A 16210-nucleotide genomic window follows, 5' to 3' on the forward strand; every position below is an offset into this window, starting at 1 on the left:
TTGTTCGTGACGGCTGTAGAAACGCGATAGCGATCGAAACAGATCGATCGAGAACCCGTCGAGAACTTCGTCGTAATAAACTATTTCTTGCATTTCTAACAAGTGATTCGTGTCGGAAGAGCTAAAAGAATCTCTGATAAGAATGATGCATGCGTGTGTATGTAATTTACTTTAATTCTATCTTTGCAATTTTTCTTACATTTGTCATCGTCTTATTGTGTTCTGCGCGTCCCTCAGTTTTTTCACACAGACATCCTGTATGACAAATTTCTAATGAAGAACCTTCGTTTCAGGGCTCTTCGAAGCGCGGCACGTCGCACACACGCGGCACCGCGATGTCCTTCGGCTTCAGGCGACGACCCGCCAGCGGGATTCCTATGCCGATAACGAACTATGTCGCCGGTACCACCAACGAGAAGAGCCTGCTGCATCCACGATCAAAGTCAGCCGGCCCGGAGCAGGATCGCAGACGGATGATGGATGATGATAACAGCAATATGATCCACAATTCGTCATCCGGCCGATCGACACCGCGGTTGGCACCGCCAAAGAAGGACTCGAGTGGTATCGGCGTCAGGACAAATCGCTTCGGTTATCGGCAGCCGCAAGCGAGATTCACGAACAAGGTTGGCGACATCTGCAACAGCCACAACATCAGTCACTACAATCAGGAGAAGCTGCAGCAATATTCGCAGCAACAGCAGCAGCAACAACAAGAGAACTACTTTATCAAACAGCAACAACCAAACAGGGTCGTTGCGCACGTGCCACAGCATTTGTGCAGCACGACGGTACCAGCAAAATCTCGTCCGCCGCAATCGAATAACATGGCTTACAGCGGCAATTCGATGATGCAACACACAGACGCGAATAAACGAGTCTCAGGCATTCCAGAACCCATCAGTAGGTACACGTTGCATACCAGTCATCTGCCGCTACCTCAATATGCCGTACGGGTAAACGACTCAAATTCTAAGATCGCCAAGACTGCAGCAAATCAAAGTAGAAAGATATCCACGTCGAAAGGCTCGTCCAGTTCGAAGGAAGGTTCGGTGACTGAGGATTCGGGTGTCAGCAGCCAGCCGACTGGTCCGGAAGACAATGATAGAATCAGATCGATGGATTACATGGATGATGCTTCTCTGAGGAGACGCGGCGTCGGCAGACCAAGAAACTTGCGCATGGTGGTGTCCGGCAAAAGCTTTGACGTGAGAGATGTCCGTGACGACGACAGCACTGTCACGGAGATCTCCGTGATCCCGTTGCCCAAATCTTTCGCAACCGCTGCGGTGAATCTAAATACTGGCTTTGTGCGAGAGCGGGCTACGCAATATCAGCGAATCGTTAACAAGGACAATAGATACACCGACTCGACCGCGTCAATGTCCACCACGTCCTCGGAGGGCTACGACGAGGGATGTCTGAGTGAGGAAAAGGTCTACAAAGATCGATCGCGCACAGAAAAGGTCCCGTCCATCAAATCGGACTTTAGCCCTCCCAGTTCGGACGATCCCGAATATGGACACGGTGAAGCCATGGCAGACGAGTATTCGTTGAGCTCCAGCGATGAATACCAGCGTACCAACTCCATCATCGCTCAGCACGCGCAAGCAATCACCGCTGCCACAAAAAGCGGCGCAACATCGAAGAACGCTCTACGCTCGGTGTTGCTCACCATCGAAGATCCCGCATTCGCCGCCGCCGCTGCTACTACAACCACTTTAATAGACGACGAGACTTCACCGGTTGACAGCCTGTTTGACAGTCCTACCGCCAGCATCACGCAGTCGGATGGAAAGCCCTCGAAGAGGGATGAAGAACACGCGCACGAGCGTTCGGACAACACTCTCGAGGATGACGGTCCGGGCACGCCGACGAACGCTTCTAACTCGCTTAGCTTGTCCGAGGGTAGAGAGTTCTTCGACGATGAAATCGCGGATCAACCCGGATTGATTTTTGATGATAACAGCCCGAGAGCAAGAATCGAAACGCAATCCGCTATGGGAGGTCAAGTAATCACCGAAAATAGCCATACTCTGGTTGAGACAAGCTCTAAGAGTGAGTACGGATTTCCTATTCTTAGAGTTCTTATTCTTTTCAAGTATATTTAGATGTAAATTGTTAAGTTTTTATTGAATCTTAATAATAATCTCAATAGAAATGAATGTATTTTTATTAAGTATATGTTGTAGTAAAATATATATTTTTTATTGAAATATATATTTTATATATTGACAATACATGTGATTTGTGTTACAGATGGCGTGCATATCAAAGGCGTAATGAATAGTCCTCATCACGGGCAACGTTTGCATCGAGCAGGCAGCGTAGACACTTTATCGCCCTGCGAATCCATTGCATCGGACGATTTAATGTTAGATTACGACGGCAGCGACGCAAGCTCTTACGAGGAACAACAGCGGTTAGCATTAAGCGATATAATTTCTGATAAGCGAGATACGTTAGATTAGCTTGAATAGAGAAATAAACATATTGCTATTTTGTTAGAATTAAATTATCATTATTTGTCTTTCTTTCTCTTTCAGATTAAATTCCAATCCTGCGTTGCACGAGCTGGATGACGCAACTATAATTTCCGAGCTGGAAGCTCAGGGCGAAGAAGTGATGAGGCAATGGAGTTCATTGCTGAACACTGCGCATATGGAGGAGGTGAATTCCAATTCCGCCAACAACAATTCCATCAACAGCGGTAACATTAACAGTCAGGCCGCCACCGAATCCGGGTGTGTATTCGCATTTTTCACTACCTTTCATACTAGCGTTGCTGTCGAGACATAAAACTCCGTGATGCATGATGCTTCTTCAGAATGATTACCGTAACATTATCCCGCGGTTAAATTTACAACGCGTGACGTACTTGTAAATGATATGTAAATCATACAAAGATGTTCCTCCCCTTTAATCGGGGCAAAGGAATACTGCTTTCTCGCTGATGTTGTTATTCTTTCCCGATGTTATTATTCTTTCATATATAGATAAAATCCAGTCAAGTACAACTATCTCATTTCTATTTATGTATCGCTTTTATTGTTTTGTATCGCTTTGTAGATATTCTAATTGCAACATCGTTCTGTTTTTTGTGTGTTGAACAAATCTGTATACATACATTTGCATCAATCATTTCAATTTTTTTAATTACGTGATATTGATTATAAGTTTGAATACGTAATTTTAATTAATTTCGACGTGTTTATAGCAGAGTTATGAGTAGAGACTGTAATACAGTGCAGTAACTGTAGCAGGCTTTAACTAGAGACTGTGTAGGAAGATTGAAAAAGTACCTGGTCGATGTTATAATATAGTTAGTCGATAAAGTATGCATACTGTACGCAGGAGACAAAGAATGTGTCATCCAACCATTAAATTTATGTATATCCGCTGTCTGTGTCCATCGTAAGTCATATTCTTAAACTTTAATCAGGATAACCTTTCGAATCTTTTGTATATCATTTCTTTTGTGTACAAAAAATTCCGTAAAGGTGAATATGTTATGAGAAATTAATGATGTGTGCAGGTGGGAACATTTAAACGGTTTTTATACTTAACGCCAACATTTCATGTCAGGGAAAATTGCGTCTTTTGTACTATCTGAATTTTCAATACCATGAAAAACTCAACAGTACCTTTTGGGTAATCCCGTGACGTTTTCATTTTCTTATGCGCGCTGTATTATAATATATTCCAGACTTCTGTTTTTTTTATAATATGATTATCTTTTCATTCAGTTAAATAACGAGAATTAATTAACAAAAGTCTTGGAGAGGAAGAGTGTCACACAATATCCCTTTAGAATTCTTTTCATATCCCATACTCACCATATATTATTGTAGATACGATATATATGCAATTTTACAATTTTAGTCCACATTCTAAAACGATATTAACCGCAAGGAAGTCACAGAAGTTATTAAGCACATCGCGTGGGGAGATTGCACATAAAGCGTCTTATCTATCTCTTAATTAAAGGAAGCAATATTTTTCGTATCGGGAGCATGAAATACAACATTTCAGTTTGTGGTATCACATGCAATAATGATCGCGCTACCGCGAGTCGTGTAAGTTTCGAGCACGTCATGGCCACATGCGCATAACAGCCTACTCTCTTTCACGTTGCTAGCTCCTTTATACTCGATAGCTTTCTCGGTGAACGAGAAAAGAAGTGTACATTTTGTAAAGTATATGTTAGACTTGCTCTCCCTCGAATTCCCATCCTCATCCCTGTCCTCGATCTCGTCTGATTTCAAGCCATACCCTTGAAGCTTTCATCAAGACGTGGCATCATGTACTCGTTTCGTCAGTCCGTTTTTCGTTCTGCTCCTCATTAACGGTGATTACGATCAGCAGGACTCAATGTGTGCGGTCGTAAAAAGATATATAGAGAGACTAATACCCGTTTCTATAAAAGTAAATTAACTTTAATCTCAGTTCAACTCACTCTTTATCTTGTTCTAATTCTTAGAACTAGAAAAACATGACGAAGTAGTAAGTTGAACCGAGATTAAAGTTTTAATCTACATTGATGGAAACGAGTATAAATATTTTCTTCCGCAAGTCGTATTGAATAATATATACAAGCCTATAGGGAAGAAATGTCGCTTACAAGAGTACATTGATTCACTGCTGATATCGAATAATATTTTCGTAGGAAGGTTCTGCTAATTTACTGAGAGCAAGAAATTTTCCTCTTTACGAAAATATTACGAATTTTTGGCAATGTATCAGCCGGATTCTTGTGTATCTCTGACTGTGTTTTATTTTTCCCTATAAGACTTTACGTACACTACGAGATGTATATCGCGGGGTCTTTTACTTCCTTGCTTGTACAAAGTAAATAAAATGAACATGCCCGCACACATCCGCTACAGGAGACGCCACAATTCAGCGACAGTATTCTGTGTTCTAGCGCGCTAGTAAAACGGGTGAAGCAATTGCAAATCCCCGATGAGGACTCGGTGGGTGGAGACTACTACCAGCTGACATACCCTAACTAGCGAGCGGGATCCGCCGGTCCTCCCTTGAATGTCGACTAGGCAAAACCGATAACCGCACGCAGCCGATTACCGAGACACAGTAATAATAATACACGGACGCAGGCTTAACGCGTGAGTGGTCGCGTCTTGTTAAACAGGAAAGAGTAAAAAAAAAAAGAAATTAAAATGAACTTATTGCGAGGTTTTCTGAAGATACTGGAAAGTGTGTGAGTTTTGCGAGACAAGACGAGATACTTTATATCGTGGAGAGAAAATAAAAAATAATGATCTTTTATTTGCTGTGCTTTATGATGCTCATGGCGTGACCACTCATGAGTTAAAGACAAACGTTGTTAAGAGTGAGAGAGAGAGAGGGAGAAAAAGAAGTGGGTGATTGGAAGAATCTGAGCGATGATAACGATACGGTGTTGCAACTGGGAAATCTAGCGACTGGCTATGGTTGTGCGTTTGCGACTTTTGCTTAGGGTATGGCTAAATAAAAAAAAAAACGGGATGACATGTGGAAAATTGTTTTCGGTATACAGTATACAGAGCGTTTCCAAGTTTATTCCAAAGTTAGAATATAGTTCGATAAAGTCTTTTTGTTAAGTTTTTAAAGGGTTAACTACATCGCAATTAATTGTTACTTAATATAAGAACATTCTCTTACGCGCAATTTTCTGGTCTAATAGTTTTCTAATTTGTTAAGACTTGTAGGTATACGTTTAAATCTTTTAACAGATTTCATGTAATTATTATTTGTCGTGCTATGTTACGTGTCTTTCTTGTTTTCGAGAGAGAAGTTTTAATTTGTCCCGAGGGAAATATTAATATATACAACTATAACTATTCGCTGTCCCATCCCGCCCAATTTCTTAAACCGGATGTAGATGGGAAATCTACCTCAAATGTTTTCCGACCTCCGCGGATCGATTGGTCTCGTTAATTTATTCCTCTCTTTTTTTTTCTGAGGGAAATATAGCTTGACGTGATTTCACGATGCAAGGCATCAGGTAACTTCTTTGAGATTACAGTGCGTCCTTATTATAATCGCAAAGATTACCGAGTTCTCTCAAGTATAGTCGAGATGTAGTCGAAGCATAGTGCCGAACAGAGAGAGAGTAACCCGTCGACACATGTAAACCGTTCGCCGTTTACAAGTCACCTCGTTGCGTCCTGGTTACAACGCTGCAAGGACTCGCTTAAAGCGATCTTTCGTCCGTACGGAGAAGTTTGCGCGAAATTCTTAGCGGTGTATCTGGCACTAAGCGAGCGCGTCTGGTGGCGTGGGTGATAGAGATTATTTTTCTAATTTCGTATTTTTCCAATAACGATGGTCATGCTGGCCGAATCCTTCCAAAATTGTCGTCCTGTCGGCACCGGTGATTTCTAAGCCGATTCCGATGTCCAATCCCGAGTAGATGCACTCTAGTCCTCATCCTAGTCATCCCAACGGCCGTCACTTTTAAACGGTAACCATTAATACTATTTAATACGTATTACTGATACGTAATGCAAAGGGTAACTCCCTTTAACACCCGCTATCAAACAGCTATTAATTAAACGTATATTCGTGGCATTATAGAGAGCTTGTTAGGTGTAAACGCGTAGTTTCGTAGAAGAGAGTTGATGAATGAATCGACTCAATGTTATCCTTCCCCCTTCCCTTCCCTCCTTCGAATTTACCGTGAAGGAGAGAACAATGCAGCTTTTCAAGCTGATTACAATACAATTTAACAATACATGTGATAACGTTGCATTCCGTTAATCAATCAAATAATTCGGAGCAATCACTGCGTCCACATGCGACTTTAAACTGTTTCAACCTTTTCAGTTTTCTGGACGCTTGCTGTTATATTATAGTAATATTATAATTAAGGTGCGTGTTCTCTTCGGTCTCTCATTCTCCTTCGTCATAATCACGAAATATTCCTTCACATTATCGTTTCTTTTTTGCCATGCACTGAGACACCGTTATTTCTCATCTTTGATTCCTAGCATGAGCGAAACTCAATTACAGTCATGAGCTTCATTCTTTTTCAAATGGATCTCATTCTCTTAGAAATGAAGCAGGTTATTGCGCTTATATAGATACTTATCTCAACGTAAACGCTCTATTTAAATTCTACGCTGGATTGCGGAATGGAGAAAAAAATCACGTGTACTTTTGTTAATATTTTTTTAGGAATTTTCTTTAAATTATTCCACAAATAGAAAATAAAAGACTCTAAACAGTCCACCTGGATCTTTAGTATTGTAAAAACACTAAAAATTCAGTATGTATTCACATTACGGTTTTAATAGATACTTTGTTGAGTATTAATTATTTTTCTTCAAAAAAGTTAGGCGATTTACGGGTCATCTCCGTGTTGATTATCATTATTATTAAATACCAATGTTTTGTGAACATCGTAGTTCACTTTTATCAGAGCGAGTATCACCCACACAGGTTGTTTCTTGCCCTGATGAAGAGAATTGCAATGTTCACGAAACGTTGGCATTTAACGAAGTATCAAGATACGAAGATAATCCATAAACTCGTAACTTTCTTGAACATCTACCTTCTATTTTAATGAGAGCCCGGGGAAGTGCAATGAGAAGCCCAACGGCTTGAAGAGCTCGCGTAATTCTGTGATCACGCGTCGCTTTAAGACATGTATGCGGAGAATCGCGATTACGCGATGCGCAATAATGACACATATTAATGCAACGTACATACACTTATACTTAGCATAGTACTTACGAGAAACATATTGCTACTATTCTGAACTTTGAATGGCAGTTTATTGAATTCGCCTCACTCCTACTTCTTCCTACGTAGAGTCATTCTTCTTCTCTTGCATTGCCCCCATCTTCTTTAGTTTCAGCCTTTCTGCACAGTTCTTATAGTTCCAATAACCTCCCGTTGTACCTAGAAAAGGTCAATCTGACAATAGCATTCTAGTATCCAATATATATCTCGCAATATCCAGTAAGTTACTCTCCTTAATGAACTATCAGTCCTCCTTAGAATTGTATTAGCGTTGAATTGGCCGCCGTCATGCCGAGCTACGTTTTCGCGACATTTATGTCCGCAAGTATTTATATCCATAAGCATGTACTCGGATGTAATTTGTAAGCTGTAATTTGGGCAACGTAAGGAAAGAGAGAGGGAGAGAGAGAGAGAGAGAGAGAGAGAGAGAGAGAGAGAGAGAGAGAGAGAGAAGAGCGTGGTGTAGCGATCAGTTCTAGAAGACGGCAATACGACGGCATTAAACATGACTATGTATCGTATTTTTGTCTTCCTCGTATACGTACTACTGTAAGCATATATATCGACCTCCATTGCATTAATTAAAACACACTTCCTCTCGTGGACTACTTGTTTTCTTTTTTCATTTCATCTCCATTCGTGGTGTATGAGATCTAGACTTGGGGAGTAAAATAAACCAAGTTAGAGCAGACCATAGATAAAGTGTTGGCTGACTGTTGTATCGTTCGTGGAAAACAATGAGAGCAAAAGCATACAATAGACTTAAGCCTCCTATGGAACACACAATGCTTGTTTTTTGCTAGATTACTTGGGTTTTAGTAAATTGCTAGAGATTCTGCGTTCTGTGATGCAATTGTAGTAATTTACTAAAACGCGAGCAATCCAACATGTGCCGCAGGCTGAAGTGTCGACCGACTGTTGTGTTGTTTATGAAAAACAACAAAAATTGTATCGTGCACAGTTATCTACATTGCCATAGATTTTCCATAAACGACACGACAGTCGCCTGATATTTTGTCTATCATATACTCTTGCTCTTAAAATTATTATTTTTTTTTTTGCCAAGGATTTTCCATAAACGACACAAGAATTGGCCAACACTTTGGTATAGTCAGTTCTTATTTCAAGACCGTCTTAAGTAATGCTTAAAATGCTAATACAACTTTGTGATTGACTTATAACATCTTAAGATTGTATACAGAAAAAAAGACTAGTCTTAAATCAACCTTAATATACTCATATATAAGCAAAAATATTGTAATCTTGCTTTAAAAGTTTTAATCTTGAATTTGTATTAATATAAGATTTTTAATTGAGCAAGTCTTGAATTAAGTGCAAAATGATACTTGCATCAAAACAAGTTTAATCAAATCAAGATTGATATCTTTGAAGCAAGATTATAATATATTAGCTTATATATATATTTTTGCTTATATATGAGTATATTATGGTTGATTTAAGAATAGTCTTTTTTCTGTGTATTTAAGACGATCTTAAATATAAGAACTGACTACGAACCAGCCATTATTAATGTTTCTTGACTTTACTGGGATGGGATTTGGGTTAATTGGAGGGTTGCTACAAGGAGTTAACTTAGTCAGCTTCTACTTTGTTACGACCTTGGCCGTTGTATAAAAAAAAGAAGAAGACCGCGATGTAATTTGCTCAACCGTGTAAACCGGTTTTCTCGAACCGCGTATGACAGACCTGTACTCACATGGCCGTGATGTAATGAGACTTGCCACCGCCGAATACAGCGATGCTCGCTCAAGGTTGAAAGATGAACGGAACGTGGAACGGATAGATATTGATGGATCAATGTTTTTTAGCCTTCGTTTTTCGCCAACGGCGGGGAATCAAAGATGGATAGCCGGAAGCCAATCGGCACGTCGAAGACGAGCCAAACAGCGCGATTTCCTCGTTAATCAGAGCGTTACTAGTTAGTCGTGAGCCGGTATTTTTCTGTTCCTCTTTCGTCATTCGTCTTCCGTGTTATGGTGCAGAATTTTAGATCCGCGGTGGTATCGATCGTGGCCGCAAAAAGCGCATATTGATCAGGCTGCGGCGTAATGTCCTCTGCAACGAAATGTATGTGCTTAGAAAATTAAGCGCATATCGCTCGAAAATGGAAAAAGAAGAAGAAGGAATTTGATTCCTCAAAGTAGTCTAATAATCCAATGCACATCTTCATCTCAATGTAGATTAATTTTAATCTCTGTTCAAATTACTCTTAATTTTTTTTTTAATTAGAAAAAGATGAAGAGTAACTTGTGAACCGAGATTAAAGTTTATCTATATTTCTACATAGCATGGAAATATTTATGAATCACTATTTGAAATATTTCAGAAATATTGTGAACATTTGTAAAACATTTTAAAATATTACATTAAAATATTACATAAAAATATTTTAGAAATATTGTACAAATATTGTAAGAAAGAGAATATTCAAAACATTTTGATTTCTGGGATATTTATATTTTAGAAAGATTTTATGAAGAATTTTTGAACTATTTTAAATCTTGTAATATTTTGAAAATATATTTGTAATATTTCATGTCGTAGGTTGGAGGAAACAAGCATTAAGCCCGGTTGGGTCTAAGCACAAGGATTGTCGTGACACTTACTTACAATTAGACTTAAGTTGTAGACATAAGTAACGCACAAGCTTTCTTATATGACGTACAACTTATTGCCGTGTCTCCAAGAGACGACGATAAGTCGTACGGCGAAGCTTGTGCGTTACTTACGTCTACAACTTAAATCTCTAAGTAAGTGTTATGACAATTCTTGTGCTCAGACCCTTTCTACCAAGTAGTTTAATTTTAATCTCTCGGTCTACAGCTAATTCTTCATCTTTTTCTAATGCCCGTTTCTACCAATGTAGATTAACTTCAATCTCGGTTTAACTCGCTCTTCATCTTTTTCTAATTCTTAAAACTAAAAAAAGACGAAGAGTTAATTAAACTAAGATTAAAATTAAACTTTGATAGAAACGGGCATAGTTCTAAAAATTAGAAGAGGAAAGACACGATGAATAATAGTCGAACCGAGATTAAATTTAAAATTGGAAAAAACACAGGCATTAATCTGATTTCCTTGATTTTCTCTCTTTGTGTTTCGATGAAACGACGCATGTCTTTTAGAAGTTCCTTGTACGGTAACAATGTAATTCTTTCTTGAAGGAAAACCGGCGAGTGCACGGCAATTTTCATTTTCAAAGGTGTTGCTCTCTTGGATAAGTCGCGCTCGTCGTAGCGGAAACAACTTACGCGATATAAGTACGGAACTTCCTTGTGCAGTTTTACTGCGTAACGGTGAACTCTTTCGGTCTATTTACTAAAACCTCTCTCAGCGATAATCACAGTCGACAAAAAATACGTGCCACCAATAATCCCTGAGCGAGTCATTTGCATATTGCGAACCTGCTATAAACGTGCGAAAGAGTCTATCTCGCCATTTCTAAGTGAATTAGCTAATTAACAGTAGCCATAAACGTTCACGTACAAAAACGAACAATGGCGTTGAGAACACCTAAGAAAGCTTTCTGAAACTGATCCCTTCCCTGGTTCGTTTATCATGAAACGTGAGCAGACTCGTTGGGTGCTTGGCGAAAGAGAAAGAGGAATTCCCTAAGGGTGCGGGATTCCGGTAGACTGCTCGCGATAGGACGGAGAAGTTCCAGCGACTGCTAGGAACGGAAAACCTCACGGAGTCTCATAAATCCTGAATTCTCGCCCGCCGGAGCCAAGTTCGGCGGAAAATCGCGTCGAGGGGCAAAGTGAAGAGGGTAGACGACTGTTACAAGCCGAGGTTTTAAGAGCCAAGGGACGGCCAGCTGGGAAGGGTATTGATCGTTTACTTCGCCGGAGACGCGAACGGATCCTTTTTGTTGGGCTGATTCACAAATTGCTTTCTCAATAGAAAAAAAAGACCTTCTGAGACGTTGAAACGTCCGTGCTTTAACGGAAATATCTCTCGATGATTCGGAAGCAGATTCTTATTGACCGTTATGATTTCCTTCGATGTCGCATTTAGTTGCTGATCAGGCACTTGAGTCATAAAATTGATTCGTCATTAGAAAATTGATTCGTATATTAAATTGATGTTGACTGACAAAGTCATGCCGCAACTCTTTACTTATTTATGTATATATATTAGGAGATGCGGAACGACCTAGTCAGATAATATCGATTTAATGTACAAATTCATTCTTTATAAAAGCTATTTTCTGCCTCAAGTAGAGCTAGTCGTTGACCTAGCTAATATTAATTTTAACAGATCACTTTAGCTGTCCAATTAGGACTGACAGTCGATGGAATATCTATTGCGCCGTACCTAATTGTGTTGGACGAGAATAGCATGTGAATTTAATAATTTGTTACTTCTTGATCGTTTTACTTTCAATAATATTCATTTTTATATAGATTAACTTTAATCTCGGTTTAGTTTATTCTTTATCTTTTTTTCATTTATTGAACTAGAAAGAGATAAAAAGTAAGTTAAACCAAGAAGTTAATCTACTTCCTAAATTCTTTGAAGTGGCATCTCATTCTCAAGTAAAAATTGAGCAAATCTTGAAAAAAAAAAGACTCAATCTTTAAAGCCTTTAATCTCGATTTAACTAATTTATCGTTTATCTTTCTCTTTTTAGAATCAGAAAAATATAAAGAGAAAATTGAACCGAGATTAAAATTAATCTTACATAGATGGCCCAAGAGTGAGATTTCACTTTTCAAAAAATAAGGTTCACTCTAAAAGTTTTAGAGACTAAATAGAAACGGACACAAGTCTACTTGCAAATTTCTGGAAGTACTCGAGGTACCCATTAGCTTCGAAATTCCGATTGAGAAAAGGATGTCCAAGTATATAAAATTATAATTACGAGCAAAAAGCAATACATCCCGGGAAGAAGCAAAACAGTCGAAAAACTATCGATCACGAGTTTGGAAGTCCTGCAGGTATTCCGTGGACGAGATCTGTATCGTTAACTCCGGTATTGTAATAATTCCCGCAGCTTTTTGCATTATCACCCCCACCGTTCTTGCCTTCACCTCCTCCCTGCTGTCTGCAGCTGTTCCCCCTACCGTTCTTCCCTACCTCTCCGACTTCTCTTTCTCCTCTCTTCTCGTCGTCCACCGCGACGATATCGAACCGCAGCTCATCGCCGTAGTGCGAGGTGCGCACGCGTTCCCTCGCAGTGTATATATCCCCTCGCAGAGGGTATCCTTCGTGATCCTGATTCTGTGTCTACCTTGCCGGTGACCGTCGCAGGTCACTCCGGCGTCACGGTTTCGTCCGGAACGGTGTCGTATCTCTCGCATGGGGGGGACTTTCCTCGTGTCGCGTTCACGGGGGAGTCCCTCTTCGACGACGACGAGGAGACCGTCGAAGGTACCTAGATGCGACGCCCAGCAAGTAGACGCCTCGCGTCTCGCGCGACGCACCGGGTCTCCTAACGCGAAGTGATCGCTCCGAAAAAAAAAATAATCTACTCGTCTTGTGTGTGTGAGATTTAGTGGATCGTGGGAGCTTTCGTTTTCGCAGCAGACACCGACGATTCCACGCCGGGAAGCGAACCCTTGATCCCGGCCTGTCGCGAATTATGCGAGGGGACGTGGCGTGACGTTGAGTTCGGCCGAGTCCAGGTAGAGAAGGTGAAACTCGGCACCAACGCTGAGTTCCTCCTTTGTTCGCGACCGTTTCCAAGTCGTGCTCTTGGCCCTTATCCCTGGAATCGTCGTTGTCACGTGAATCTTCCCCAGTCCAAGATAGTGCGATGATGAAACGACGCACGGTTGTACTGGAACACGCGAGGTCGCAGTCGTATATTTAACCGTGGCATTAAGATTCACAGAGTTTATTAATAGTCTCATAAAATATTAACCGACGCTTGCCGAGTTTCTACAGTAAATCGATTAATTTGATTAGCAGAAACTCGCTCGTGCGAAGCGCCGGAGGTGTCAAAATTGCGCCGCGCGGAAGCTCTTTAATTAGTCCTGTGACAGGATAGTCTGATTTCCTTCTGGAATTAAACAGTAATCAATTAATTTCGGATTTATTGAAAGAAAATTGTATTGAATATTCCTCTTTTTAAAAAAAGGAATCACGTAATTGAGGGTTGCCACAAAATTGGTAATCGGGGAAAATTTTTTGCAAAATTTGCTGAAAAATAAAAATTTTTGAAAAAAGTTAATGTGCGTCATCACATTTACGTATCTAGAATACCAACCTAACAATTAAATGCAAACAGTGTGCTTAAATGCATCAGCGATATTAATAATAATTTATATTGCTATGTTAAGGAGGTTGTAAGGGCATAAAACACATATATTAATATTTTCGCTTTAAACAAACTACATACATGTGAAAGTTGTGTTTATAACATTCTGGTTTTATTGAGCAACACATTTTTATAGGTTATTTATTTTATTTGTTATTAGTTTTATTGTTATAAACAAAAATTATTAAAATAATAAGAAAAATCTAAATGTTTTTATATAAATATATTAAGTACTAAACATGCACTTATGCAAAGTTTCATTGAGATTCACCATTAGTTTATAACAAATAACAAATTTTATTTATTTACTGAACAATTAATGTCTGCATCTCAAGACAACTTCACAAAAATATTGTTGAATTCCTAGAGTATTTATATAAAAAAATTGAGATTTTTATCATTATTTTATAATACATTTTCATATATTTATATTAGAGTACAAATTTAAAAAATATTACTACTTATTTAAATAACTTTTGATCCAGATGGTCAATTGTTTCTATTTTTTTTGTATTATTATTAAATGAAATTTAGAATAGTCTGTAATTTTTTCAAGTAGTTCTTAACATATTGCATTTGCCTTACAACCTCCTTAAATTGCTCTCTCAACAAAATATTTGACGGCATTCAAATCAGTACAAAAATACAGAAAAATATTATCGAAAGAAATCAGAGAAAATCATGAAATTTTGACGGGAAATCAGGAAAAAGTTACGGAATTTTAGAATGAAGCTTTTGTGACAACCGCACTTGTATAATCATTCAATTCGCTAAAACGTGCGCTCTGGTAGAAAAATGGCAAACGCTCCGGTAGTGATTTCGGTAGGATAACTTTCACTCGACGGGATGACTCAACTCCTTCCGAGTCTGAGATTATTATGAAAATGAAGAGAAAAAGAAGATAAGACGGAACGGATGCGCTAACGAACGGATTACGTTGGAGACACGATAAATTGCGAGGGAATGAGATGAATCAGATGATTGCGAAATAAGTAAATTAATTATTAACGAAACTAATTAAATAGAGACGTAATTTTCCAACGCGCTTAACTATATCACGTTCGATAATTCACAACGCAAATAACTTGCGGTGTATCGAAAGGAAGAGAAAAAAAAAACTCGTTAGTCACAACCCGCAAAATATTGCGTTACCGTTATCCAAGCGGCGATCTGGATCGATCTGTGTATCGCGTTCACTGGGTTTCTATTTTTTTTTTTTTCCTATTCTTTCCGTTCACCATCGATCCAGGTCTCCGAGTTGCCGGTTACGTTTATCTCATTTTACAGTTTCATTTACGATGTTATCAGCGAGTGGAGCGATAACACGGCATCCCCGTGCCGGGGCACCGCTCGAATTCGCGTAACTTAGCGCGAGGATTGCGAAACGCGGAACGCGGAACGCGCGTAATTCGGCGCGCGTAAGCCGGACGTGCAACTCGGGAAAGTGACCGCGGCAACTGCATGTCTACCGAATTACTCATCGTACACCACCAGGCTCCTTCCATTAACGCCTCTCGCTTTTCTCACCCTGCCGCACGTTTCCCTCCTCTCGTCCTCCGTCGACCGTAAAACGGCGCATTCCGTCCAGCTAAATATGCCCGTCCGTGCTCCATCTTCTATTTACATTATCCTATTCCTGCGGGTGAAGCTTTCCGACGGACTGTCACGTTCAGCGATGCGATAAACGCGACCACTCGACCACGTCGAGAAAACTCCGTGAGGAAACTCGAGGAAATCCACGAGGAAAAACTGTCGGGTTCTCCTCCTTCCGCTCAAGTCAACGACAAGCCTAACAAGTTCCCGGGAGGTACCGGAGAAGTTCGATTATCCTCGCGCTCGTTAATTCAGCTAGAGACTTGGCGAACCGCGTTCGACCAGGGCGGCCGATGACCCGCGCGCGATTACCGGGAGACGACCGACGATCCGGTTGAGGGAGCAAGTCGACGATGGCCTCCACGTCGGCCGAGAACTCGAAGGGCGCCCGGAGGCGCACCACCGGCCTGCCGACGCGCGTTCGCGTCCCCGCGAACTTGGAGAACGGCACCGGCGGCGGCGCCGAGGATGGACGCGACGACTCCGGCCTCTCGTCCGAGAGTTCGACGCCCACGAACGGATCACCGCCTCCGCGGCAGCCCAGGGCGCCGAGCAACGGTCAGATCACCTCCACGAGCATCGGCGTCGCGG

General features: G+C 40.5%; 1 protein-coding gene across 9 annotated transcripts in view; it reads left to right on the forward strand.

Annotated features, from left to right (window-relative positions):
- Positions 1–16210, forward strand: part of LOC108770982 (uncharacterized) — a 38099-nt gene that overhangs the window by 15394 nt on the left and 6495 nt on the right. For 8 of the 9 annotated variants that reach the window (XM_018522811.1, XM_018522812.1, XM_018522804.1 and 5 more), the window contains 3 exons: positions 294–2058; positions 2260–2422; positions 2547–2744. In XM_018522811.1, the coding sequence (XP_018378313.1) occupies positions 294–2058; positions 2260–2422; positions 2547–2744 (2126 nt within the window). Of the gene's footprint in view, positions 1–107; positions 158–293; positions 2059–2259; positions 2423–2546; positions 2745–16210 lie in introns of those variants that run through there. The other variant, XM_018522810.1, reaches the window with a different exon arrangement.

Source organism: Trachymyrmex cornetzi, unplaced genomic scaffold (genome assembly GCF_001594075.2).
Source record: "Trachymyrmex cornetzi isolate Tcor2-1 unplaced genomic scaffold, Tcor1.1 scaffold138, whole genome shotgun sequence".
NCBI lineage: Eukaryota > Metazoa > Arthropoda > Insecta > Hymenoptera > Formicidae > Trachymyrmex > Trachymyrmex cornetzi.